Source organism: Tursiops truncatus, chromosome 8 (assembly GCF_011762595.2).
Source record: "Tursiops truncatus isolate mTurTru1 chromosome 8, mTurTru1.mat.Y, whole genome shotgun sequence".
Taxonomy (NCBI): Eukaryota; Metazoa; Chordata; class Mammalia; order Artiodactyla; family Delphinidae; genus Tursiops; species Tursiops truncatus.
In genome coordinates this window covers 58,972,542-59,000,531 of record NC_047041.1, presented here as the reverse complement: position 1 = coordinate 59,000,531, position 27,990 = coordinate 58,972,542, and the positions used below count along the sequence as shown (strand labels likewise).

Below are 27,990 nucleotides of genomic sequence, written 5' to 3'. Positions count from 1 at the left end.
CCTGCTCCCACAGGGTTCATTTTGGGCTTGGGGATCTCAAAACATCAAGAGACAGAGATTCTCACACACGCTAGAGGCATCTGACATCCAGAACAGAGGCTTTATTGAGGCAAGGAAAGCAGCACGGGCTCCTACTGAGCCCCACCCTCACCCATCTGGGGTGTTCTACTCAGCACCAGAAGGCAGGACCCTCCCACTGCATCAGGACCCCTCCTTGGTTCCCAGGTCTTATTCCTGGGGCACGTCCCCAGCCCCCTCTGATTCTTGCTCCCTGTGCCCTAGCACGTGAGCTGGGGAGGAGGGGCCAGACTCTCCAGATGCTGGAGTCCTGGCCCTGCCTGCGTCCTGAAGCCCAGTTTCTGAAGACACCTGGGTCCCCACAATCCCTGGCACTGTCAGCTCTGGGTTCTCAGGGATGGGAGGGCCCAGGTTCTGGAAGCTGTTGCACACTCGGCTGATGGAGCGACAGAGGATGCTGGCACCGTCTGGTGGCCGGCGCAGCCTTCCCTCCACCAGAGTCCGCTGCACACCGGCTACCTCGCTTTGCAGTCGAGATACTGTCTTGGTCAGCTCTGTCAGTCTGTTGCCCAGGTCTTGGGGAGGGGTGGGGCGTGGCAGTAGTGACGGGGAGGTCATTCAGAAGATGAGCCTGCCCTGGACCACTTCTACCCTCAGCACAACCCCAGGGGACATTTATGCCGGGGGTCCTAGGCAGGAGAACTGGAGGAAGTGAGGGACTGGCTTATGGCATGTGGGTCAGGTGGGCAGGCCGAGTCAGGCGCAGATGAATCAGCAGGGCTGGGGTGGTGGTGAGTCTAGAAGATACCAAGAAGGAAAGTCTTATGGACCAGAGAAGGGGTCAGGAGTCATAGGATGGGAAATTTTCTAATGGGTAGAGATTTGTACATCCGCCCCCTCTGCCTTCTTCCCCATCTACACCTGTCCAGCTCATACCCACCCTCAGAGCCCAGTTCTGATTCCACCTCCTCTTTCTCCAGCTTCTGGTACTCTATCCTTCTACCTTCCCATGAGCCTCTCAAAATGATAGACTCTTTCTTTTCTTTGGGCTCCCACTGCAATTTGTGTCTCTTTTTCTAAGCACTTTCTGCCTAGCGAGATGGTTTCTCTTCCTCAGCAGACTGAAAGCTTCCTGTGTGTCCCTGCTGGGAACAAAGGGGACCTAGCAATGAACCCTGGTTGAATGAGTGAATGAATGAATGATGAATAAGGTGAATGAGTGAATGGGAAAGGGAGTGAATGAGAGAATAAATGAACACAAGAATGAAGGTGGGAATGAAGGATTAAATCAAGTGAGTGTAATAAATGTCTAAACAGGTACGAGGGTAATTGAGTGCAAGGGCCCACACGATCTGGGCAGGTTTTGGCTTCCAAGGGTGGGTCGGAGGGGGGCCACATAGAGAACTGCAGGCTGGTTGAAGGGGTGTGAGGCTGGGTGTTCCAGCTGAGCAAGGGACAGGAATGGGGAAGGCCTGGAGGGGAGCAACTAACTTTTCCGACGGGTCTCCTCAAACTCCCGCCACGCAGTCTCTATGTAGCGCTGTACCAGAGCCTTGATGACATGAAGCCAGTAGGATCCACGCTCTTCCTCCCCAGGCCCTGCCCCTGCCCCAGGATTGTCCTGGGATGGGAAGACAGGAGGGCGAGAGAGAGTCTTCACCCCCAGCTTTTCTCTAGTCACTGCATCCTCCCCCAGGCAATAAAGATGGAGGCAAAGTCTGTGCAAACTTTTCTATCCCTGAAGGCCACACATCTAGACCCTCATGCAGACCTGGAAGGTAGTCTGGGTGGAGGCCAGAAGGGGTGGAATGGCTGAGTGCAAGAGAACCAGGGTGGGAGGTGGGTGAGGGTTAGGAGGAGAAGCAGAGTGTGGGTAGAGAGAAATGCTGAGCAAGGCAGAGTTGAGCTCTCTCCTGCCACCAACTCAACCTTGGTTTTCTTGAGTTGAGTTAGTGCAGGTTAACCCTGTCCTTCAAATTCCGCAGAGGGGGGACTAGGGAATGTGGGGAGGCATCTCCTTGGACCAGCTCATGCATGTGAGATGGAAATCATCATGCAAATTAGAATGATTAGTTCTGGGTCCAGTTTTAGGCCTCAGGACAGTACCAGGAGGGCAAGTCGGGCATCTGGGGCAGATAAAGGAGAGAGAGAGCAGAGGTGAAGTAGGCAAAGTGCTGGACTCAGAAGACAGGCTCAAATCCCAGCTCGGTCACTTCGCCGCTGTGTGCCTCGAGCAAGCTGCTCAACTTCTTCAGGCTGAAGGTCTCCAGATTTAAAGTGGAGATGGTGATAAGGCCTACTTCCCAGGCTGGTACTTCCCTGGCATGGAGTAGAGGATCTCTAAATGCTTAGGAAATAATTATTTTTATTTATCTGTATTTATTTAGCTCTCTAAATATTTTATGGTTAGCCTATTTACTTTTTTTTTTTCTATTTTTTGGCCTCACCGTGTGGCCTGTGGGATCTTACTTCCCTGGCCAGGGATCAAACCCATGTCCTCTGCAGTGGAAGTGCAGAGTCTTAACCACTGGACCACCAGGGAAGTCCCTAGCCTATTTACTTTTATAATGTAAAAAAGCAAAGCCTTTTCTTAAATATTTTAAAAGGAGAGACAGGATTGACAGAGATGGTACAGCAGAAGCATGAGAGAGAACGATGGGTCTTTTCAGCTGCAGAGTATATAAAGCATATTTCTTGTATAAAATAAGGACTAAGAGCTTTGGAAAAGCCATTTCCTAAGGTGCAGGGTAGGTGGGAGGAGACACCTGATGGGGTCACCAAAGAGCAGGCTAGTGAGGTGGGGGGCAGCTGGAGGAGGGGTGGAACCTCACTGGGGGTTCAGTGGAGGATGGGGGAGACCCCCAGCTGGCTGGTATAGTGGGATCCATCAGGACTCAGTGACTCCCAGCACAGGCCCAGAGAACTGAATACAATTTCAGGTGAAGATGCTGAGTTGCACCCTAGAGGGGAAGCAGCCCTGACATGGGGTCTGCAAATATGCATCACCTGGCAACCTGGACAGGGCCAGGAAGTGGTCAGGGTGAAAGGGTGATAGTTCCAGAATGTGGAGTTTGAGATCCATTAGGGTGTAAGAGGTACCATGCAGGATAGCCTGCAGCCAGGATGGTGGGAACTGTGAACCCCTGGCATTTAGTTTCTTGTAAATGTCATGTTTTCTCCATGCTTTTGCACATGCTGTTTCCTGTGCCTAGAACTCCCTTCTCCACCGTACCTGTCCATCAACCTCTTGTTCATCCTTCAGGATTCTACTCTGCCCTCAAGATCTCCGGGAAGTTCCCTGACCCCTGAGGCTGGGTCTGGGGCCTCTTGTCCCTGCTCCAATAGCCCCCTGTGCTTCTTTCTATCATAGGTTTGTCATCATGCACAATTATAGTCCATTTCCTTCTGATGCTCTAGACTGTCAGCACCTCAAAGGACCACCATCCTGCATATCTTTATTTCCAGAATTGGTGTGCTTTGATAAGTGTCTGTTAAACTGTTGACCAATCAGATAAGGGAAGGCCTTCCTCACCTGGGGATCCAGGGGCCTCAGAGCTTCAGAGTTGGCCTGTGGCCTCGCAGAGCTGACCTGGAGACCCTGTCTTAGAGAGACCCTCAGGTAACATGTTTTAAGGGGAACAGATAGGACCCCCTACAGACCTGGCAGTAATGCTATCTGAATTAGCAAGGGGTCCCATGCCAAGCCAGACTGAGTTAGGGAGCAGATAATGAGAGGTAAGTTAGTGCCTTGGAGGCCTGCCCTCCTCTCTCAGGCCTCAGCCACCTTCTAATTTCCAGTTTGTGGGGCATTCTCCCCTTGGCTTCTTAACACGTTACTTTGAAAAACGTTCAACGATACCTTGACCCAGTTTAGGGCAAAAAGTTTTGCCTAAAGCTTATGGGGTATTGGCAGCTTGGGAGGAGGGTGGCATGAACTTCTGTTCGAGCTGGGTGACACAGGATTGGAAATTTAGGAAATGGCCAAAGCCAGGAGGAGGTAAAGGCAAGCCATAGGAGAGAGCAGGAATTGGGAGCAGGCTTTCTGGGAAACATACAAGGAAAGACAGACAAGCCAGGGGTGTTCAGACAAATGGACGGTATAGGCAATACAGCTGAAGACCCGGTGTGAGGAAGACCCACAGCAGGCAGAGGAGGTGCTCACAAAGGTGGGGATTGGGGGAGAGGCTGGCTTCTTGGCTTTGCAGTAGGAGCCGCAACAGCAAATGAAGAGGAAAATTCTCCTGAGAAATTGAAGTGAAGGGAGGGGGTTAGTTAGAGGACAGGGTCTAGGCTAATGGGGCAGGAGCTGGGATAGGGGTGCTGAGTGCTGAGGGGTTGGGAGTGAGAGCTCTGAGGTCATCACCTGAGAAGGTAGAAGGTAGCCTTGGGGGAGGGCAGGATGCTGAAGGGCACGGGCAGCGTCAGGCCCTATCGGAAGTAGGACAGGTAGAGCTTGGAGCAAGCAAACTTCCACTCCACGTCAGCAGCATCCTGGGGGTTAGGAGGCAGGGGCTCTGCAAGGACCACTTTGGTGCCTAGCCCTCCTGCCCACTCAGTCTGCCCCATTTCCCCCCAGCGCTCATGTCTCTTCTCCAACCTCTTTCTTCTCCCCATTCTTATCTGCACCTCCACCTATCACCCACATTTCCCCTGCCTGTACCCCCCTTCCCCTCTTCCTCCCCACCACCTTTCATGCTTCTGACATCCAGTTCCATCCGGACTATTCTCCAGTCACAAACCCTAACCCATCCATCTCCTTCCCTCTCCCTTCTCACGTTCCCACCTACTTTTCCACAACACAACCTTCCTCCCCATCATAAGGTGGAAAGAGCACTAGACTTGTATCTGGAGAAAATAATAACATCATTAAGACCCTCAATCTACAGATGAGGAAAGTGAGGCCTAGAGAGGAAAACTTGTCCCCAGTCACAAAACAAGGCAGTAGTGGAGGCAGAGCCGGAACCCAAATGTCTCCACTCCTTGCATGCTATTCCTCTCCATTCCTTTCTCTCTTCTTCCCTCTGGCCTGAGCCACCCTCAGTTCATACACCTCAGTCTCCTGGAAGGAGCTGGTGATCATGGCAATGAGCATGTTGAGCAGCGCAATGACCAGGACGATGGTAAAGATCCTGTAGAGGGCCTGGCCCACCAGTTCCGGCACCAGAAACTGGGGCATGTCAACCACACTGTGCTCCTCCATGCCGAACATCGTCCAGAACAGAAACTGGAAGGTCTCGTTGAAACTGGCATGGGGGGCTGAAGAGTAGGATGTGAGGGGTGGGAGATGAGCCAGAGCGCCACCCAGACCCGCTCCTCCTCGCCCTCAGGACCCAGGCAAAGGCGCTGTGCTTCCACGAAGCCCATTGGACCGCTTGTCATTTCTGATCTCCCGCCAGAATTTACTGAGCGTATAGCAGTGCCAGGAACAGGTGCTAAGGATACAGCCGTGAACAAGACAAGCACAGTCCGTGTCTTCAAGGACGTTATGTTCTGGGTGGGGAGCGGGGGTGAGATGGACACCAACTCTACAAACATCCCTAAATTGTGGCAAGTGCTATGAAGCAGCAGCACAGGATGTTATGGCCTAGTCTGGGAGCTGGGGAAAACTTCCTCAAAAAACATTCAAGCTGAGCTCTGAAGGCTGAGGGAATCAACCAGGGGGAAGGGAAGGAGATGTGAAGCGTGCCCAAGGTAGGGGAGTCTGGGGGGCATTTGAGGAACTGAGAGATGGCCAGCATAGCTCGTCTCAGAGGGCAAAGGAGAGAGAAGCTCGTGAGAGGGAAGCAGGGACCAACCAGGTCATGCAGGGCCCTATAGGATAAAAACAAAGATCCTCACTATGGCCTAGGAGCCTTAGGAAGCTATGAGGAATTCTAAGCAGAGGGGTGACCTCTGAATTACTTTTGATAAGATCACACTGGCTGCTGTGAGGAGAGTGGAAGAGAAGCAGATGAGAGGGTGGGGGCACGGAGACCAGTCAAGAAGCTGTTGCCATGGTCTGGATGAGAGAGGATGGTGACTGGACCACAGAAGCAGCCACCCATGCTGCTTCAGTTCAAGCCTAGATGACTGCAACAGTCTCCACAGCGGGTCTCTGGCCCCAGTCCCTCTCTCGTCCTTCCATCCTCCACACTGCACTGAAGGTGTTCTTTCTAAATGCTGATCTGATGTGCTGTACTTCTGCTTGTCAAACTTTAAATGCTCCTGACTACTCTCAGTCCAAATGCCCACCATACAACGTACCTGAGGTTTTTAGCAAAAATACTTTTGACTTAATTAGCTGTCTCCCATAAATGAGCAGGGGGCTCAGCCTGCCTGTGCTGCCGTGGAATGACACCAGGACCCATGAAGCAGGCTGGAAGGACTAGTTCCTGTCCCTGGCACTAAGATTCATGATTTCAACTGTGTCAGCAGACTTCCTCAACATCTTGAAGCCAGAATGGGAACAAGGATTCTTGGTAAGAGGATTGGTCTGAATAAAGCCTCCATTTACTTTGGAACCATGAGAAAGACTTGACCAACATCCACAGGCCCAACCATGGGTCCTTCAGGTTCAACAATAAAACCATCATGTAGTTGCACTCAGGAAGAATTCATGATTGAACGATTGCTTGGGAGGCCATCCGGAGCTCCCTGGTCTGCTGGGCAAGCCAGGCTTCTCAGCAGGACCTTCATGAGCTCCGTGACCTGGCCCCTCTACCCTCTCCAGCCTCCCCTCTCAAAATCCCCTCTATGGACCAACCATGGAGGAAGTCTTGCTATTCTCCAAACATACCTCCTTGCCTTAGTATGTGCCCCCTTCTGCCCAGAATGCTCTGTACCTTCTCTGAAGTTTACAACCTTTGTAGGTGGAGTCCAGAGTTCCCTTCTCTATGAAGTCTTCCCTGATCATCAAGACAGAGGAAGGGGCTTTCCCTTCTGGTTACCCTCAGCATAAGCCCTCCTTCCTCACATCACTCATCATCTCAAACTGAGCTTATTTGTGCATGTGGCTATCTTCTCCAGGAGACTGAGTCTGGTTCACTTCTGTCTGTGCTTCCAGTGCCAGGGACAGGACCTACTACAAAGAAGGTGTCATAAATGGGTGTGAACTCAAACAGCAATGAATGAATGACTAAGAAAGTGAATGAATTTAAAAAGTGAGTGAATGAATGAATGAATGAGTGAACAATGAATGAGTGAATGAACAAGGAATTAGTTATTGGCCATATTTAGGGAGAACTGAGTATCAAAAAGAATAATGGGGCTTCCCTGGCGGCACAGTGGTTAAGAATCCGCCTGCCAACGCAGGGGACACGGGTTCAAACCCTGGCCTGGGAAGATCCCACATGCCGCAGAGCAACTAAGCCCATGTGCCACAACTACTGAGCCTGAGCTCTAGAGCCTGCGAGCCACAACTACTGAGCCCGCGAGCCACAACTACTGAGCCCTCATGCCACAACTACTGAAGCCCGCACGCCTAGAGCCCGTGCTCTGCAACAAGAGAAGCCACGACAATGAAAGGTCTGCACACTGCAACGAAGAGTAGCCCCCAGTCACCGCAACTGGGGAAAGTCCGCGCACAGCAACGAAGACCCAACACAGCCAAATATAAAAACAAATTAATTAATTAATTAACAAAAAAAGAATAATGATTGTAATGGATTATTATATTTTTAAAAAATCTTTGAATCCATAGTGATATTCAAAAAGAGTGGAGAAGGAAGCATTTCTTTATGGCAGAATGCCAGCAAAGAAATGTACAGGGAATGACAGCAATAGAAAATCAGCATCTTGAAACCACTGTTATAATAACTGATGCAGGTAAAAATCATCTGTAAAGGGACTTCCCTGGTGGCGCAGTGGTTAAGAGTCTGTCTGCCAGTGCAGGGCACGTGGGTTCGATTCCTGGTCCAGGAAGATCCCACATGCCGCAGAGCAACTAAGCCTGTGCGCCACAACTACAGAGCCTGTGAGCCACAGCTACTGAAGCCCACGCACCTAGAGCCTGAGCCCTGCAACAAGAGAAGCCACTGCAATGAGAAGCCTGCGTGCCACAATGAACACCCAACGCAGGCAAAAATTAATTAATTAAACAAAAATCATTTCTGGATGATAAATCCACTCAGAGCAAAGTTGCAAGAAAGTGGTCTAGGCACACAGTCTCAGCATCTCTCTTCATTACCACAAGGGTATCTCCTTTTCAATGGAGAGGTTTGCTAGACCAATGGGCCTCACCAATGGGCTAAACTGACATTGTGAGCCTCCTGATGTGATATGATGGAAAGTACACATCATCAGTTAGGTTGCGTTCTTGCCAAAATTGCTTAAGTTGAATCTGATCATGAGGAAGAGGTGATTACTAAGCTCCAAGTTCACGGTCCCAGAATCCCACCTGCCCATCCTGCCTCTGCCGCTGAGTACTTGCCCAGCTGCTCTGTCTCCTGGTAAGGCACATAGATGTTGTTGAGGCCGCAGAGGAAGGTGGTCAGGATAATCGTGAGAATGAACATGAACCTGGCAGGGGGTGGGATGGGGGAGGGTCAGAGCAGGTCTCTTCCCTGGGAGAAGTCAGGCTCTGGGAAGAGAGATGGGGGTGATGGCTCCCAGTCTCAGCCTCTACTTGACAAGGATTCAGTGTGGTTATTATTAAGAAGAGAGAAATTAAGGGGTGGGAAATGAGAAGGGATTTAAAGGGTGCTGAAGCAGAAGCTCTCCCTCCAGAATAAAGGATTCTGGGTTGAAACAGTCAAAGCTGGGCATGGGTCAGGCTCCCAGGGAGGGACCGAGATGCTGAGATGTGGTACAAGGATGAGGGAGAGTCACAGAGTCCTACTGGACAGGATTTATCACCAGTGGAGTTAAAGCCACATGTGAGTTGAGTTGGCTGGCAACACGGAAGGCTAGGAGAGTCTCAGGGGTGGGATGGCAAGTTCTCCAAGCTGAGCTGAGCTGAAGATGTTCACAGATGTAACCAGGGCTTTTCCCATCAAGGGCACCCACGCCTGTCCCACCTCAGGCAGGGTTTTCCCAGGGAAGCAGACACGAAAAATGGGCTCTGATTAGGGTGAAAGGCCAGGTAGGCTGTAAATGATTAGATGATAATTACCAGGAAGACCAGATAATTCCATGAATTCCAAAAGCAGTTGTACAGTGGAAACCATCCAAAGGGACCCCTGAGTCCAGTGCCTCACCACAAAGATGGGAAAACTGAGCCCCAGAGAGGGCCATGGAGACAACAAAGGAACTGGGACTGGAATGCCAGCCAAGGGCTCTTACTGCTATTGGTGGTTCCTGATCTTTGGAGTCATGGGCCTTTTTGAGAATTAGATGAAAGTTATAGACCCTCTCTGCAGAGAAATGTACCTTTACATTTACATCCGAAAATTTGCCTTTAGTTTCAGGGTTTCCGAGGTCTCTGGAGCCTGTACAAGCAACCCAGGATAAGAATCCCTGTGCTAACTAGAGCTGGGAGCTTCAGAAGGAGATCAAGTGGGGTCCATCGGAGGGGAAGATGCTCTGAGCAGGGGCAGTACGCACCGGATCATGTCGTCGATCATCCTGCCAACGGAAATCTGCAGGGCGCCCAGCGACTCATGGGCCGGCAGGACGTAGGCCAGGCGGGTGAAGCAAAGAGCACCTCAGCCAGGAACTCATGGTCTTCCGTGAGCCACTCACTCCGCTCTGTGCAGGTGGAACGGGGTTGGGGGGTGGCCGAGAACCAAGGAAGGGAGGGGACTGGGGGACTCAGGGCTGAGCTGGGAGGCACTCACCAGCCGAGGTGAAGTAGTGGCAGGCAGCCCCGTCCGGGGCATCCCGGCAGCGACTGTAGGCCAGCCCGGCCAGGAGCACGAAGGCCGCCAGGTACAGGGACAAGACGACCGTGTCCAGGATGCTCCACCAGTCCAGGAGGTAACTGCACAGGCCCTCGATGCAGTTCCTTACACTTAAACCACAGGAAGCCTGAAGGAGGTGGTAGGGAGCCAGGGCAGGGTGAGGCGCCTCCTCCGTCCAGGTCAGAGCTGGGTTGCAGGTATGGTTGTAGGGGTAAACTATCCATGGGGTGGGAGAACTAAGATATGAAAGGCATGAAATGGATAAAATGTAGACGTTTAGTCTGCGTAAGTACAGAGATCTTACGTGAAAGCAAAAAGAACTTCTGGCTGATGCAGACTCAGCTGCCACGGAGCCTGTGCCACTGATCCCAGTTGGCTGATAAACTCAGAAGTGAGTAACACCTTGAGAAGCTGGTTATTGGGAGGGAATGATCGAAATCTGCTTCCCCCTTCCCTCCACCAAGTATATATTGGACAACTATTTCAAGAATATTGATTTGAAGGGGCTCCAAATTATCAACCTGCTCCTTATCAGCCCGGGGCCCAGGGCCTGACCTGGGGATGGAGGGTCTCGGGAGCTGGACCCCATTAGCCAGGTGACCCTGCCATGTCATACCCTTCTCCGTTCCCTGGATACAAGCATGCGCTTTTTTACTCATGGTTCTGTCCACCTAGAAAGCCCTTCCACACCCTTTTGAAGGCAGGCTCGCCTTTGTGGCCCAGGACAAATCTTACCTCCTCTGTGAAGCCTTCCCTAACCGGGGGAGTGAGTTCTCACAGCTCTCTTCAGACCTCTGTGATACCATCGCTGTGGGGCACTGCAGGATGTCTCTTCCTGGGTCCGCCCCCCGTCCCCTCCCCTGAACTTTGAACCCCTCAAGGGCAGGGACCATGGCCTATTCACCTCCTTGTCCCCGGTGCCCAGAACAAGGCCCAGTAATTACTATTGAATAAAAACTGATTAAGCTCCTACCATGTGCCAGTGGGATCCTGTGGTGAATAAGACAAATACAGTCCCTGGCCTCCCCGGGTTCATAATCTAGTGAGGGAGGCGGGCAAGTAGCCAAGTCGTTACAAGCCAGTGTGGTAACTGTTAAGGTGGAAAGGAGGGGAACAGAGGCTGTTGTGAGAATGTTTAGGAACAGATCCTCACCCTGATTTGGGGACCAGGGAAAGCTTCACTTCTCCCAGAAAGTGACGACTGAACTGAGACCTGATGGAGGAGTAGGAGCCGGCCAGGTGAAGGGGCAGCACGGGCAGGGAGAGGGCTGTGGGGAAAGAGAACGTGCGCGGGCCTGGAGACAAGCAGTGCAGGCGAGGTGAGAACTGCATCCATTCCCACGGCAGCAGGGGGTGGATGCTTATTTAAATACGTTGGATGTGTAGAAGGAACCCTATTTAGTTTATCTGTGTGTTCTCAGGGCTTCACTCACAGTAGGGCAGCAGCAAGTGTTTATTGCATGAAGAAACAAGGAGTGTTCTTTTATTTATTTATTATTTTATTTAGCTTTGGCTGTGTTGGGTCTTCACGGCTGTGCGTGGGCTTTCTCTAGTTGCGGCGAGCAGGGGCTACTCTTCATTGCGGTGCGCGGGCTTCTCATTGCAGTGGCTTCTCTTGTTGAGGAGCACGGGCTCTAGGCGTGCGGGCTTCAGTAGTTGTGGCTCGCGGGCTCTAGAGTGCAGGCTCAGTAGTTGTGGCGCACGGGCTTAGTTGCTCCGCAGCATGTGGGATCTTCCCAGACCAGGGGTTGAACCCGTGTCCCCTGCATTGGCAGGCAGATTCTTAACCACTGTGCCACCAGGGAAGCCCGGAGTGTTGTTTCTTAAGACTTCTTCTCCCGTGGGCAGGAACTGTATTGGTTTCATCTGCACCCAATACAGGTCAATAATGTTTAGTAAGTAAGTGCATGAGAAACTTTTCCTCTTGCATGGCTCTTGTTTTCTTCCCCAGGGTTTCTTGGCCAAATAGTCTTTCAGGCCTTACTGACTGGCTTGGTACAGGGTAGAGTAGCAGACTTAGTCTACTGGTGTCTTGGGAGTTTGCTAACTAAGCTAGAGACAAGTAAAGGGAAGACAGATGAGGAAGGGACCCCCAGTCCAGCTGCTGGGCTGACCAGCCAAATGCTCGGTAGAGCCCTGGAGGTTACTGTCAACTGCATTTGCTGAATTGTTTGAGAATACTCAATTCTGCTATAGAAGCAAAGAACACCAATGGAATGGCTGGAACTTATGCATTAAGCATATATAAGTTAGTTATCTGGGTGACATGTTGGACAAATAAAGCAAGTAGAGCATATGTGTGTGAACATATGTAGAATATTTAGGGTAGACACTAAATATTAATAATACGCTGAATATACACAAGGCAGATGAGGCCCTTAGGATTCATCAGATCTTAAATCAGCTCCCCACTGGTGATACCCATTCTGGCCTCACATGTCCTCTGCCCAAAAATTGCGAAGAAAAGTCACAGCTGTTCACCAGGATGATTAGTAAGCTACAGCTGTGGTCAGACATACTTGCCCCTGTGTTTCTCCTCCAATCAAGTGTTGGGGCCAGTCTGCTTCCAGCTGTTGTATCCTCTGCTCAAACCTCAACTCTGGTCCTCGAAACACCACCATCATAAGTACACCATTTATGGGTTTAATAAACTGTATGATTCAAGCAACTTAATTTGGTCTGTGAGCCTTTCTGTTCCATGACCTTCGTGATAGATTGCCTGGTGGTGTACTTGCTGGCTACCATTACACCAAGGTAATCTCCCACCGGACACAGTGGACCAGTGTCTTATTTGTGGGAGGATATGAACATCCAGAATGGGTAGCGACTGGTGCCAGGGTAGGGGAAGAATGGGGTCCTTGCTCAGGGGGTCTATCACAGGGCTAGGTCCCCTGATTAGAGGTGAAGAGGAAACCCTTGGTGGACCAGAGCCCGGAGGGGTCTGGTTATGTGTTCAGGGAGAATCTACAGGGGCAGCCCCCCTCCACGGGGGTGCTTACTGTGAAGAAAAGTGAGGGGGCCCCCAAGGGGGTCTGCCACAAATAAAAGGCCCCACACATGTACCTGCAACCCAAACCATGTGTAGTGAAGTCTCCCAGACACTGTGGCTGCGGCCTCGGAAGGTACTCAGCTGTGTTTCCATGACCCGGGACTCTCCCAGCAGGAAGATGCGGAACCACAGATAGGAGGCCGAGTGCAGCAGGAACTTCAGCACCGGGATCTTCATCAGGCAGCCCAGCTTGGGGGAAGGAAGGAGAGCAGGGCTCTCAGAGTCCTGTTCAAATCTCTCCCCACCCTGGATAACTTCCGGGATGCTCAGCCCCCACATGTCTCCTCCTCTCATTCACTCACTTATTCAGACATTTATGAAGAATGTACTGTATATTAGGCCTTCCCCTTTCGTATCTATTTTTTCCTTCACAACCGTATGAGGTGGGTATCGTTATTCCCATTTTTTAGCTAAGGAACTGAGGATCACAGAGATAAAGTAACTTTCCCTGGGGGGTCCCACAGGCTCTTCAATCACAACCATGTTAAAAAGAAATTCATCACTTTTGATCCCAAACTTGTTCCTTCTCCTCTTCCTCCTGTTTCCCTATCTTAGAAAACGTCCTGGCCACCCAGACCAGGAAGCTTAAAGGCATCTCTGCATCCTCTCTCTCATACACTCTGACAGTCTCCCTAACTCCCGCCCCTCCCCCAATCCATCCTTTACACCACTAGGAGAGAGAGCTTTCTAAAACACAAAACTAATAGGATCTCTCACCTCATTACAGCCTTCCAGTGGCTCCCATCATTGCATAAGGCTCTGTGGGACCCGGGCCCCTGCTTACTTCCTACCACTCGCCATTTGCACTTATGCTTTAGCTACACAGAGTTCCTCTCAGTCTCTAATAGTTTGCATTCTCCCTCCCTGGGCCGTTGATGGACATGCTGTTCTGCTTCCTGGAGCACTGCTCACCCTATTCCTCACTTGATTTACAGGTACCTGGCTTGCTCTTTATTATATCCCCAGCACCAGGCACGATGCCTGGTTCACAGTAGGGTCTCAAGGAAATATTTGTTGGGTGAAGGAATAGAAATATCTGGGTCCACAAGGGCTCCCAAAGAATCTGTAGGTTGGGGCAGAGTCTCTTTAGGAGATTGTAGGGCTGTATATACGACTCAGGCTTTGGAGGCAGAGAGACCTCAGTTTCAATCCTGACTCTGCTATTCACTGTGGACAAAAGAGCATTCTGTTCCTTGTGTCTCCACTGTAAAATCCAGGTGCAATGCCTACCTTCCAGGACCACCTCAAATTACCTGATGGGAACATTCCCAAAGTGCCTGGCCCAGGGCCTGGCATAAAGCAAGTGCTCAATAAATGACAGTTATCATTACTTCTATTCTTAGTACCCGGGACTTGGGCGCCAGCCAGTGGCCAAGGCAGAGGAAGGGCGTGGTGAGGACGATGAGGAAGGCGACCAAAGAGCTTCCAGATACTGGTGCTCCCACGCCAGCCAGCCAGGCTCCCATGCCAGATGGAGGACAGGACCTGCTGGCAGATGGGGGGTGCTACAAACTAAGCAGAGATGGGAGTGAGGAGAGGGGGTGGCCACCAGCCAGGGAGGAGGAAGGGGAGCTAGTTGGGTGCACTGACTTCCCTGCCATAGAGGTTGAACCATGTTTTTTTTTTTCCCAGGCCAGCCAGCTCAGAAGAGAGGCAACCCACTTGCCATGTGACCTTGGGCAGACCCCACCCCTCTTTGGGACTTGGTTTCCTAGTCTATGAAGAAGTTGAATTCAAAGATTTTCCTGGACTCTCCAGATCCTGCATTCCTGAATCTAAGTCAGGCAGTGGTGGGTGCAACTGGGTACCCAGTCCCAGAACCCGCAGGATTCCTTGTCTTCTTAGAGACGTGAGGCACCAGCCTTCATGGTCTTGAGGAGGGAGGAGCAGGGAAAGTGAGCTCTGGTGTCTTAGGGAGCCATTGTGAAGGAAGGTTTTTGGCTAAGCTCCTGGTGGGCTAGGATATCTAGGGTAGGTGAGAGGGAGCAGTAAGCGGGGGGGTAGGCTAGAAGGAGAGCACGTCTTAGGCTTAGGGGACAGGCGTCTAGTGCAATGGGGAACCATGGAATCACTTGACCCTTAAGCCCTGAGAGATGTAGTCTAATCTTGCTGAATAGAGTGAGATACTGAAGTCTAACAACAGAAAAAGACCACACCAAACCTACTCAGCAGGCCAGAGGCTGAGCTGAGGGTAAGACCCAGAAGTCTGTTCTGAAGGTGGGGTCTGGGTGGGTAATGGGACTTCCAAGGGCTGGGGAGAGGTTAGGGACTTAGACTGAAGGTAAGAAGGGCAGGTGGGAGACCCACAGAATCAAGGGTCTAGATACAAGGGTGCTCAGAATGAAGATCTAAGAGGGGTCCTGAGGGCAGTGAAAGGACTTGCTTAGGGTTGGAGCAGGGACTACGTAGAGGTGGCAGGGCAAGGGGTCAGGGCAGGGCGGGGGAGGAGGGGGTGGGTAGGGCCCAGCTGACCCACTTCTGGTTGTAGGTGATGGCCAGTCGCAGCATCGCCAGGTTGGGGATGCTTTCCTCAAAGGCCTGGTCCAGACCCTCGGCCTTGGGCTCAGTCTTGCTGTCCTCGCCCAAGTCATTGAGCACCGCAGTGACCTTGCTCTGGTTCTGGCACATGCCCAGCAGTTCAAAGCCGTAGTCCTGGCTCAGCGACTCCAGGGCAATGTACTCGGGCTGTAGGGAGGAAGTCCGTGTGCGCCTGCCACCACCCTCCCAAAAGTGGGTCTGGGCCACTCTGTTCTGCCCTCGGCCGTCACTTCCCCACAGCTGGTGTCACCCTGAATCCTCTATTCCTTTCTTCCCTTCCACCCCACCTATCCTCTTGGCTATAACGACGCACTTCTTGGGTCAACTTTGCTTCTCTGTCACTGCATCTACCTCATTGCTGAGTCATTTCAACTCAGACCCCTCCCCTCCCTTTGTCCACCCCTTGTACTTCCTCCTCCCTATTCCTGTCCCACTTCCGCTCCTATTCTTCATGCCTTCTTGGGTTAATTGAATTACTTTGTTGAGCACCTACCTTATATGAGAGCCCGTGCTGGTAGTTTTAGGAGCTGCAGACACGAGTGGGCAGTTCTTGTTTCCACTTTACCCGTCCTAGCCTCAGTTTTACTTGGGGCCCTAACACCAGAGAGAATCCAGGCTAGGATTTTAGGAGGCTAGGTCTGAGGCCCAGCATGGTCCCTCAGGTGGTGTCACGCTGGGTAAGGTATTTCCCCTATCCAAGCCTCAGCCCCCTTGCCTGGAAAGTGGGGATGATCATTCCTGCTGCCTCCTTCCGTGGGCTGCTACGAGGATGAGGGATGGTCCTTTGGAAAGGGCTGCTCTTCCCTGCTACCTGTGAAGTGGAGGCTCTTCATTCCCCGATCCTTCTACAACTCTGGAGAAGCAGCATGCTCTTCCCTGAGCTCGTCTGGCACAGGTCACATCCTGCCCTAGGACTCTGTTAATATCCTTATTTGTTTCCCCACCTAATGGTAATCTTGACCATGGGAACCAAGTCTGCCTGGCACAGAGGGGATGTCAGTGGATGAGTGATGGATGGAACTGGACTGGTGAATTCAAAGCCCCTGACCAGCCCCTGCCTCCAGGCCTCCCTGGCTCCCCTTCACGCATTCTGTCTGCACAGGGTTCCTGCACTCATCCCATGTCTACTGTTACTAGCCGAGAGTCTTTGCTTGGACGGAATCCCTACCTCAAATATCCTCCCTACTCCTCTTCACTTGTGTTAAACCACCTCGTTGTGTAGCCAAGATTAATCCCACTTTTTCCAAGGAGTCTGCCCTGCACACAACATCTGTAGCTTCCTGACCTCTTTTCTGCTCCTTAGAAGCCCTCTGGTACCATCCACAGAGACCCTGAATGAAGCTGAGCATCCTGGGAGTCCTGTCCGCCTCTCTCTGCCCTCTCTCTCCCTGCTGCGATCACAATCGTGAGGCCCCAACACACAATGCTCTAGGTGGGACCACACAGTAGGTATTCAGAAAGGACAGGTTCTACTGAATGTCATCTCTAAGTCTGTCCAGCTGCCTTCCTATCTATGTTCTCTCTCCTCCCTCAGACTGACCCAGGAGACACCTAGGATAGGGTCTGTCCCACCCCCATGAGGCTAGGTACCCCTAGAGTGACAGCTGTCTGCAATTAGAATGAGATCCCCCTCAGGGTGGAATTCTGCAGCTCCCCATCAGAATGGAGGTTTCCTGAGAACATCTTTCTGTTGTTTCCCTCTTCCCAGAACACCCACCACAGGCCCGACCACGCCCCGGTGGAGGACAGATACGGGACACCAAGGGCAGGGGAAGGGAGCAGAAACCAACCTTAAACTCAGGCTCCTTGTGGGCAAGGCGCCTGAGCTCGCAGCTGAGCTGGAAGGCAGCCAGCATGGCGTCCTCACTGGCCAGTGAGAAGTGGGCACAGCTGGCAATGCCATGACAGGTGTTGATGCGGGACAGGGAGAACTGGAGCAGATCACAGCAGCATGCGTTGCTGCACTCGAGGCAGGCACCGGAGACAGGGTGGGGCCGGGCGATGCTGTGGCCCTGGTCCATGAGCAGCTGGGCGATCTCATACAGGTCCTTCTGGCAGGCCAGGGTGAGGGAGGTGACACCAGGGGCAAAGCGGGGGCCATCGACTGATGAGTCAAAGAAGGCCAGTGAGAAAGACCTGGTGTCCACCTTGCGGCCCTTCTCCCATTCCAGCCAGGCCAGCAGGCGACGCACCACTGCCGGCTGGTTTGTGTCCACAGCCACCAGCAGGGCCTCATGGATCTGCCGGAAGTCGAACTTGACACTGGCCAACAGCACATCACTGATGGCCTTGTGGCCCAGGCGGATGGCCAGATTGAGCGCCTCCCTCCAGCAGTGGTCCTCAGCCTCCTCCACATTCTGCAGGGGCCCGCCTGGCCCGCCATCTGTGGTCTCAACCCGCAACTCCAGCAGCTGCTACACCAGGTCCAATGGCACCCAGCAGCAGAGGTGGGAACTTCAGCTTTCTGTTCACGATCTCGGTCCACTTAGGCTGAGGCTGGATGAAGGAGTAGAGAGGGTGGGACCCCGAGTCTCCAACCTCCTTTGCTTGGGGCCTCCCTCACCCTTCCACCTTCAAGCCCTTAACCCTCTATACCCAGGCAACATTATAGTCTTCCTATCCCAAACACACAATAACACAAATTTCCATTTTTGTTAGGTAACACTTATGTAGTGCTTAAGTACAGGTAGTTTTCAAAACCCTTCATAAGTAAGTAACTCATTCAATTCTTAAATATCCCTGTAAGGTAGGAGCTATCATTCCCTCTTTAACAGGAGAAGAAGCTGACATACAGACATGCCAAACCACTTAACGAGGTGGGCAGCCAGGCATTCTGGCTGAGGAGATGGTATTGCTAGTTACTTTTCCATGCTACTTCTCAACTCAGATAGAAATTATTACTAGTAGCTTTGGGATTTCTGGAATCTCTACTTCTTCAAAAGCCCCCAAATGTGGGATATGAGAATGTAGGTAAGTAAATACTTTCCCTCTTTTAAGGAAAATAACAATGCTACCACTTTTATCTGTTTTACTCTGAAATTAAATTATACATTAGGGGCTTCCCTGGTGGCGCAGTGGTTGAGAGTCCACCTGCCGACGCAGGGGACACGGGTTCGTGCCCCGGTCCAGGAGGATCCCACATGCCGCGGAGCAGCTGGGCCCGTGTGCCACAACTACTGAGCCTGCACTCTAGAGCCTGCGAGTCACAACTACCAAGCCCATGTGCCACAATTACTGAAGCCCACGCGCCTAGAGCCCGTGCTCTGCAACAAGAGAAGCCACCGCAGTGAGAAGCCTGCGCACAGCAACGAAGAGTAGCCCCCGCTCACTGCAACTAGAGAAACCCCACGCAGCAACGAAGACCCAATGCAGCCAAAAATAAGTAAAATAAATTAAAAAAAAAAAGAAAAGAAGAAAGTAGTTTATTAAGTCAACATAATTCTAATCAGAATTCCAGCAGAAGTTGCTGGCAATCACCACAAAGTTATCAACCAATAAAGGGCCACAAATTGCTAAGACAATTCTAAAAAGATGGATCAAAGAGGTGGAGAACAACTCTGAAAAGAATTACAAAATCACAGTGTTTCAACATATGGTCTATAGAAACAAGCAAATAGATTCCAGAAACAGACTCATATAAATGGGAATTTACAACCTGTTAAGTTGACTGTAAGATAGAGCACGATTTTGCCAGAAAAAGATGAAGTAATAAATGGTGTTCAGAAAACTGGTTCCCACCTAGAGGGATGGGATAAGGAGGGTGGGAGGGAGGCTGAAGAGGGAGGGGATATGGGGATATATGTATACATATAGCTGATTCACTGTTATACAGCAGAAACTAATACAACATTGTAAAGCAATTATACACCAACAAAGATGTAAAAAAAAAAAAGAAATAAAGAAAACCGGTTCACAATGTGAAGAAAAGTAAAAGCAGATCCCTACCTCATAACATATTTTTAAAATTTTACTCAAATGGATCAAAGATGGAAATATGAAAAATAAAGTAACACAAGGTTAAAATACAAACGACTGACTGAAAGATATTTGTTACACATATAAACTTGGATAGTATGCAGAAGTACTTTTATTTTATTTTATTTTTGTAAAGAGGATTTGGGGACTTCCCTGGTGGCACAGTGGTTAAGAATCTGCCTTCCAATGCAGGGGACACGGGTTCCATCCCTGGTCAGGGAACTAGATCCCACACGCATGCTGCAACTAAAAGTTCGCATGCCACAACTAAGGAGCCCGTAAGCTGCAAACAAGGAGCCTGCCTGCTGCAACTAAGACCCAGAGCAACCTAAGAAAATAAAAAAAAATTTAAATTAAAATAAACAGGATTCAATAAAATAATTTATGTAAATACAAAGGACAGTGCCTGACACTTAGTAAGCTCTAATAAATATCTGTGACTAACCTTACCTTATAGATAATATTATTAGGAATGCTTTGATAATATGGAATTAGCTGAGTTGAACTGGGGAAAGGAGTTGTGAGAATGTTCCCTGAAGCTCAAAAGTTGACAGTCCTGGTTAGGAGGCAGGGGGTTGGAAATGAGTTAGGAAGCTATAAGTCGGGGTGCAGCATAGTGAATAAGGTGTACAGGACGAGGGTAAAGGTAGGAGCTGGGGACGCAAAGTGTGGGCATAGGAAAGAGTACGGAGCTGTGTGAAGTGGATCCTGAGGCGTGAGAGCCTAAGAAGCAGTTGGGGGCCGTGCAAGTCCCTCAAGGCTCTTCAGCTCTCAGCTTCGGAAGCCTAAGCCGCTACTTCCACGGCTCCTCGGAATGCGCTGTTCTGTCCACTTCCTTGATGGTCACCCTTCCTCCCTTTCGTCCATTCCCCTCCCCATCGACAACCCCAACGACCCTCACCCGGGATAATGGGCCTCGAAGAGCCACCTCTGCCTCAGATCCTGGGCCACAAACCCATTATCCTGCCAATTCTGCTCTCTGACCTCCGCCTTCTGACCCAAAGCGCCACTCTTCCGCCTCCCGAAGTCCGTGATTCGTTCTGGGGCCTCAAGAAGCCGCTGTTTCCGGAAATGACTCCCACCTAGGTAAGAAGGCATGTGCTATTGCCAGGAAAATACATTCGGTGGTTTATGTATACTTCACTCCTTACAAATCTCCTCTAGAGAGAGCGGAATTTAAACTTCCGGGTCAGCTTCCATGCATTCTAGGAAATGTAGTCCTTAGTCTCCACGCTTCACTCCTGTTGCCCAGAGTGAGGGAGCGTCGCGAAAGTAGACGGTTTAGGGACCCTTCTCTTTGGCTCTCCAAAGGGGGAAATTGGTGAAATAGTTGCACTGAAAATAATACAAGGCCGATTTCTCATTTTCCAAGAACTCTCCCCCGCGGAAGGTTAGAAGTGTACGGGATCCGTCCCTCCTTGACCTTTAAGTGGGTAGCAGGTAGATGGTCTCTTAGTTCGCCTCAGGTCTCCGCCTGTCTTGGTGTCCCGCCCCCTCTGCCGGAGCCTGCACCGCCGATTGGCTAGGAGCACTTGAGCGGCGGAAGCAGCTGGCTCGCGCGGGGCCTGCGGGGAGGGGGAGAGTTGTGAAAATGGCGGCGGTGGTGGAGGTGGAGGTTGGAGCAGGTGCTGCCGGGGAACGGGAGTTGGATGAGGTAAGAAGAGTTAAGAGTCGAGGAGAGGAGAGACCCAACCTGAAACTGAAGGGAGGGGAGGGGAGGTATCGGAAGTGGGGGTCCTAGGAGAGATGGAATTCTGAGAGGGAAGGAGCCAACAGGAGACGGGTGCGGGGAGGGGGAAATCTGAGGTACCCTGGACTCCAGGACTCAGGGACTCGGACGCGGTCGTGGGGCAGAAGACTTGCAGTAACCTCAAGGGTGGAGATGGAGGACAGGAAGAGAAGCCAGAGGGGTTGGGGTGTTAAGATTTGGGATTATTAGGTGGGGGTCCTGGGAGGATTAGAGGGCCGCCAGGTAGCTTGAGTTGGAGGGGCGTGGGCTCCTGCAAGGGAAAGCCGGGTTTTACTGAGGGAAGAGACTCTGTCTAGGTTTTCAGTGGGGCTGGGGACGCGGACCGCGGAAGAGTGCTTATCTACTAGTATTAGGGCTTAGGGTTATGTTTACGTAAGAGCTCTTTACATTCTAGAACTTTGTACATAATGTGGGCTCAGTAAAGTTTTGGTCATCGAATGATAGAACGAATGGATGCATGGACAACTGTATATCGGAATTCACTCATTCACTCACTTAACAAACAACAAGTATCCCCTTTGTGCCGAGTCCTGGTCTAAGTGCTAGGGACCTTCCCATTGAAGAGCTCACAGGATGGTGGTGGGAGACGCATAAGAAGACTAGTCATTGCATCGGAGGTATAATGGTGGGACTGAGAAGAGGGGACCAATTCAGTTTGGGCTAGGGAAGGCTTCCCAGAGGAGATGAGTCTTAACAGATAAGTGATTCTCTCTCCCTCTTTCTTTTTCTTTCTCTCTCTCTCTCTCCCCCCCCTCACTCCCCTCTCCTCCCACCCGCCTCCCTTCTTCCCTCCTTCTAGACTTAGAAGTTCTTTGAGAGTGAGCTCTTGAGGGTATATGTCCCCTTTACCTACATAACAGGCATTTAACAACTGGTGTATTCAATTACCAGTGGTCCTTGAAGGAAATCACTAGGAGGAAGGAGACATTGAGTTTGAAGGAATGAAGGGACAGCACTGAGAAGCAGAGAGAGGTGAGAAAGGAAAGGGAAAAGATTCTGAGGCCAGAGGTACATTCATGGCTAGGGGTGCTTGTGGTTTTGCCCATGACAGCATATGGACGGCAGGGAGAAATAGGAGAAAGGGGATTGATTGTTGGGGATGGAACCAGTGGGATCTCTGAGGGATCAGAATCTTAGAGGCCCTGGCTGTGTGTTGGGGGTGAGGATTGGGGATGAGGCCCAGAGAAAGAGAATAGAAGTCGACTTGAGAAGCAAAAACTGTTGTTTGGTGGTGGGATGACTTGGAGGTTTTGGTATACCTGTTTGGGAACATTAAGGCGGAGGGGAGGAGACTGAGAAACTGGCAGGTGGTCAGAGCAGGGAGAGATTTTTAAAGAAGCATTTTAGACCCATATCTTTCAGTCACTAAAGACCAGGGATGTTTGGATGCCACTTGGTTGGTGAGGTGTGGTAGTCGTGGAAATGACTTCCAAGACCCCTTTCAGCTTTAAGTTTCTGTGATTATGGTTGGTTGTAGTTCAATGAGATATATTTGAAAGTGCCTTGAAAAAGTAAGTACTGTATTTAAGTTATTATACATGGTTTGTTAGTCATGGGCTCTCCTTTGGGGGGGCAGATTTCAGTTACATATATCAGGGTTCATTGAGATAAAGAGCAAAAGTTTTGGCAAAGGAGAAAAGAACTTAAAGTTTTGATGTTAAACATTTTTGATTTTTGCTTCTTAGCTTTTTTTCCTTTATTGTTTTAAGAACTTAAGAGCTTCTAGTATCATAATTATACTTCCAGAGAGTCATGTCTAGAGGTCAACTTTATATGTAACCACTAGCATTTATCCCAGAAACTTCTGTTCCTTGTTTCATTTACTGAGAAATAATATAATCTGTTGTCTGAAAATTCTGTGTGGATGGTTCTATCCTTTTCCTTGTGTGTTTAAAAAAGTAACTTTGAGAAGCAGGAACAGACATCCCTTCAAGCTCAAAAAAAAGGAGGGGTGGGCAGGGGTATGGTCTGGCAGACCTTAGTTTATGAGTTTCTTTCGATACTTCTATCTCCCCAGCTGTTTCTTAGTAGCCTTAACTAGTGAAAGAGAAGGTGAAATCCATCCTTTAATTTGTAATTATGGGGGTCTACTGTGTTTTATGCACTGGGAATCCAAAGATGAGTAAGACAGGATCTTTACCAATTTATAGTGTAGAGAAGAGACATGCAAATGGCCCACTGCAATACTAGATAATTGCTGTAATGGAAGTGTGTAACAGATTCAGTGGGGCACAAGAGACAAGCACTCAAGTCTGCTGGGGGATTCAGTGAGATCTTTATGATGGAGATGGATTTGAGTTGAAAAATTAAAGGTTAGGTTTATAAAGAAGCATATGGCATCAGAGTTGCTCTCCTGTAGTACCTTCTGCTTGGTAGAGAGACTATTGTGGAGCTCAGATTATAAAAGAGTAATGGATAGCCTAGCTAAGATGCAGTAGGGTACTCCTTGCCACTTCTTTGGAAAGATTGCAAGCTCTGATTTGTTCTCTAGGATATCGGGCCTGTGTTTTCCAATATCAGATGCCGTTAGCATGATAACTAGTCTGGAATAGCAGCCATCAGTTTATTTATGTTCCTTTTGTCCGTTTCATTATTACTTTCTATAGTATTTAGTTAAGGTAATTAAGGCTTTGCTCACTACTTCTGTTTTTGAGAGGAAAAGAGCTACCAATAGAAAAGCCTGCTGTTTATTGAGCCCTTACCATAAACCAGCCCCTGTTTAAAGCCTACATTATCTCATTACTGACAGCAGCCCTGTGAATTAGCTGGTGTTTACCGCATTTTATAAATGACACTGAGGCAAGAGAGGTTAAGTAGCATTCCTAGGATTCCACAGTTTGTGAGGGGAAGTGCAGATTCCATCCCAGGTCTGCCTGTGCTATACTGAACTAAGTTTTACACCGCCATACTATACTGAACGCCTCGGTTCCATTTCTCATGCCAGACTCATCTTACCAAAGTAAACTACCTTTTTCTTAATATACAAAAGTCCCATCTCCGGGCTTCCCTGATGGCGCAGTGGTTGAGAGTCCGCCTGCCGACGCAGGGGACACGGGTTCGTGCCCGGTCCGGGAGGATCCCACATGCCGTGGAGCGGCTGGGCCCGTGAGCCATGGCCGCTGAGCCTGTGCGTCCGGAGCCTGTGCTCCGCAACGGGAGAGGCCACAACAGTGAGAGGCCCGCGTACCGCAAGAAAAAAAAAAAAAAAAGTCCCATCTCCAAAATGTGAAGCAGCATTTCATTCCTGAGAGATTCAAAGTGGGGGTTAACTAAAGGAATATTGGTTTTTCTACACAGGTCGTTTAATTTACCTATAATTTGATTCTGCTGAACCCCTGGTCACGGGGAGTGATGAGCCCAGTGGCAATTAGGGAGATGAGAGATGGGTCTAGCCAGCTCAGGCTAGGGCTAGGTATTAAACGCTTTGATGACTGGCTAAGTTCTTCAACTTGCTAAACCACAGGGTGCTTGAGAATGTTAGGGAGGATAAAGCATGGGTACCAGCTTGGAGGCCCAGAAGCAGACCTATTCTGGAGCCAGTGAGTTCCTTCTTGAAGGGGGACCTGGCTAACCATGAGAAGAATTGGAGGCATCATCTTGGCACAGAGAGCTGGTTTGGGACCTAAGGTGAAAAAGCACTTCTACATCCAATCAGGGCCAGCCTGCCTGCCTGGCTAGTGCCTGTGAATTCCGAATGTGTCTACTCCCAGTAATTGTTCATCTGCCAAAATGATGTGATATCATGCAGAGTAGTGAGTAGTTTCCAGCTCAAGTTCAAAGCAGGTATCTCACCCTACAGCTAACTTGAGTTATTATTGCCTTTAGTGTGTAATTTGCCTCTTCTGGGCCTTGTTTTATTCTTGTTAAAAGAGGAGATTGGACTAGATTGGTTGTTTTTAAACCTTTAGTCATGAAACCCTTTATTCAAAAAAAAATCTCACTTTGAAGCGTTGTGGTCCTTGAAGGGACTCAGAACCCCTTGAGTATCTCAAGCCACACTTTGAAAATCAGGGAGCTTTCTCTTACTGCCAACTGATTGGGTGACCCTACTTTATGTTCCTTCAGCCCCCCTGTACTTCCTGTAACCCAGCTCTACCAAGCATTATTTTAACTGTCTGTCTTCCCCACTAGACTCTTAGCTACATGAGAGCGGAGTCCAAGTCTATCTTGCTCATTGTTGCAGTCCCTTCACTCAGTATGGTGCCTGGCATAAAGGTGATTATTATTTTTGAGTAGTGGTAATAAGCTCCTCTCCTTAGTAGTATGTGCTTTTTTATTGAATGTTTACAGCATCCCTATGAGATTTGAACTATTGGACTAAGTCATGACTAAAGCTCTAACATACTGTGTACCATGCTTCTGATTACCGCCAGGTCTTTGTTTGTGCTGTCCTGTCTGCCTAGAGTACCTTTCCTTTCCCCCATGTCTTTCCAAATCCCACCTGTACTTTAAGCTTCTAGCCCAAGGCTCTCTTGCTTTGTAGAACTGTTCTGATTTACAATGATATCTTCTTTCCTTGTGTTTCATAGTTTTCCTCTGTGTTCATTTATCAATTCATCAAACTTTTTGGAAGCACCTTCTGTATGCCAGGTACTGTGCTATGCTTGATCATACCAAGATGGGTAATGTGTGATAACTGCCTTCAAGGAGTTCACAGACTAGCCTGGGTGGAGAGAGAGTGATAAATAAGTACAAAAATGTGTCACAGGTGCTGTGTCAGTGGAATATGTGTAATGGGTACATCAAGGAGGAAGTAGAAGTCTGTTATATCTTCTCAGGGAGGCTGTAGAAGTTCCCATCCCATGCTTCTTCAAAGTAGTAATCTTGGACTGTTTTGTTTTTCCTCCTGTGGGTCTCTCCCTGTAGACATTTGATAAATGTTCCTTGTTTCCAGGGATTTTTTTCCTCTAGGAATTCTTGGTTAAAGCCAAGATCTTATTGAGGGATTGACGCATGTGTGACTGAAGTTTAATCTTGGACATCTGACCATATATCTTTGGATTTTTTTTTTTTAAAGATGTGTAAAATGAGTAGTAGCATAATGTAGTGGGGAAAAAAACTAGAGTAGTAAACAATAGACCTAGATTCTAGACTAGAAATAGCAGATTTTGTTTTGTCGCAGAGACAGCCAAATGATAACAGCTGCTTAGAAGGTTGTTTGAGAAGGATTCTGAGGCCAGGGTTCAGCAGGAGAGTGCTAAAGGTGAAATGATATAGAGTACTTACTCTGTGCCAGGTCCTGGTGCCAAGTATTTTATATGCATTGTCTAATTTCATACCACAACCTTACAAGGTAGGTATTATGATGGTTATGTCCATTCTTCAGATATGGAAACTGAGGCATAGAGAGTTTAAGTAATTTGCCCACTGTCACACAGCTAGGTAAGTGACAGAGGTAGGGTTCAAATCCAGGATGACTCCTACATCTGTGCTTTTAACCACTCTGGGCAGTGTGAGTACTGTATGCTTCCCATACTGTCTTATGTTAGACATTTCTACTATATAAGTGTAGGACTTCATTTACAGAGGTGATTTGACTGGGGTAACGCTATTTGTCAGTCTCTCCCATGAGACCGAGTTCTCCTTGAAAGCCCTATCCATCCTTATATCCCTGGTGCCTGACATAGAGTATGATTCAATAAATGTTTGAAGATGCCAACTCATGAAAGATTCCATACCTTAATTCTTTTTTTTTTTTTGCGGTTCTTGGGCCTCTCACTGTTGTGGCCTCTCCCATTGTGGAGCACAGGCTCTGGATGCGCAGACTCAGCGGCCATGGCTCATGGGCCCAGCTGCTCCGCGGCATGTGGGATCTTCCCGGACCGGGGCACGAACCCGTGTCCCCTGCATCGGCAGGCAGACTCTCAACCACTGCACCACCAGGGAAGCCCCATACCTTAAATCTTCATATGTGAAATGATAGGTTTGGACTAGATGACCTTCTAGAGGTTTCCCGCAGCTTTGAAAGTCTTGGATCCCAGGATTTTACTGTGCCTTGTGTTTCCTACAGTTTCTTTTGGGTACTCAGTGGATACTAGGGAATAACCAAATGAAGGTATAATTATTATTAATAATCTGTGCAAATAATCTTGGGATGAGAGAAGAAAAAAATGGTGATAGGGAAGTTATACACAAAAAGGCCTACATGTAACCTCCAATTCTGTAACCTTTGTCTTTTTGTGCAGTCAGAGTCTCATACTCTGGCAGACACCCTATTTGCAGACAGTCTTTCCTTCCCATTTGGTTTCCCATTATAAACCTCCCATCCCCAGCTCTTTTTTTAGCTGTGCCACACAGCATATGGGGTCTTAGTTCCCCGGACCAGGGATTGAACCCACGTCCCCTGCATTGGAAGCGTGGAGTCTTAACTACCGGACTGCCAGAGGAGTCCCTCACTCTTACTTTTTGCAGTCATTTGTTTGGTTAACCCATTACTTAATAACTCATCTACTTCCAGAAGGAATTTAAGGTGTCCTCTGGTCAATAAAGGAGGGTAGGAGAGAGGAAGAAAAAATGAAGAGGAATGTTCTAACTTCTTGAGTGCAGGGACTATCGTTTTCATCTCTCTACATTCCTCAGTTCTTGGCGCATAGCAGACATTTGTTGAATAAATGAGAATGTTTGTAGATATGGATTCTACTCAGGTTTAAGGAAGTGTTGACTAAATTGCAAAGGTTAACTGATGTACTCTGTTCCGGCAATAACACAGTAGTGCCTGACAGTACTATTTGCTTATAAACTGCTTATGAAGCATTTTCGTTTTTAATTAGTGCCATATTCCTCCTTACCAGTGAGTCATAGGCACAGTATCTGAGGACCTGCTTTCCGCCCCAACAGCACTCTGT

General features: G+C 49.4%; 2 protein-coding genes and 1 long non-coding RNA gene across 6 annotated transcripts in view; 1 reads left to right on the top strand and 2 right to left on the bottom strand.

Annotated features, from left to right (window-relative positions):
• Positions 1–201: 201 nt before the first annotated feature.
• Positions 202–18,218, bottom strand: LOC101334105 (short transient receptor potential channel 2-like). The gene is given in 17 exon segments (XM_033861698.1): positions 202–593; positions 1,510–1,639; positions 4,181–4,259; positions 4,382–4,509; positions 5,069–5,261; positions 8,422–8,514; positions 9,538–9,628; positions 9,631–9,681; positions 9,771–9,931; positions 9,933–9,960; positions 12,897–13,071; positions 14,229–14,297; positions 14,299–14,394; positions 15,355–15,567; positions 17,211–17,847; positions 17,849–17,916; positions 18,213–18,218. Coding segments are annotated over 17 exon segments (2,610 nt in total).
• A 607-nt stretch (positions 18,219–18,825) lies between these two features.
• LOC141279355 (uncharacterized) lies at positions 18,826–20,874 on the bottom strand. Its single transcript, XR_012333440.1, has 2 exons — positions 20,297–20,874; positions 18,826–19,723 (listed from the first exon to the last, which is right to left on the bottom strand). It is a non-coding gene; the product is annotated as an uncharacterized lncRNA (long non-coding RNA).
• Positions 20,875–20,942: 68 nt separating this feature from the next.
• The window catches only part of RNF121 (ring finger protein 121), an 82,287-nt gene continuing 75,239 nt past the window's right edge, over positions 20,943–27,990 (top strand). Inside the window, exon 1 of one of the 4 annotated variants that reach the window (XM_004312370.4) lies at positions 20,943–21,049. In XM_004312370.4, coding sequence (XP_004312418.1) covers positions 20,987–21,049 — 63 coding nt within the window. In that variant the 5' untranslated portion in view covers positions 20,943–20,986. Of the gene's footprint in view, positions 21,050–22,006; positions 22,118–25,282; positions 25,361–27,990 lie in introns of those variants that run through there. The other 3 variants (XM_019939540.3, XM_073808532.1, XM_033862384.2) reach the window with 3 other exon arrangements.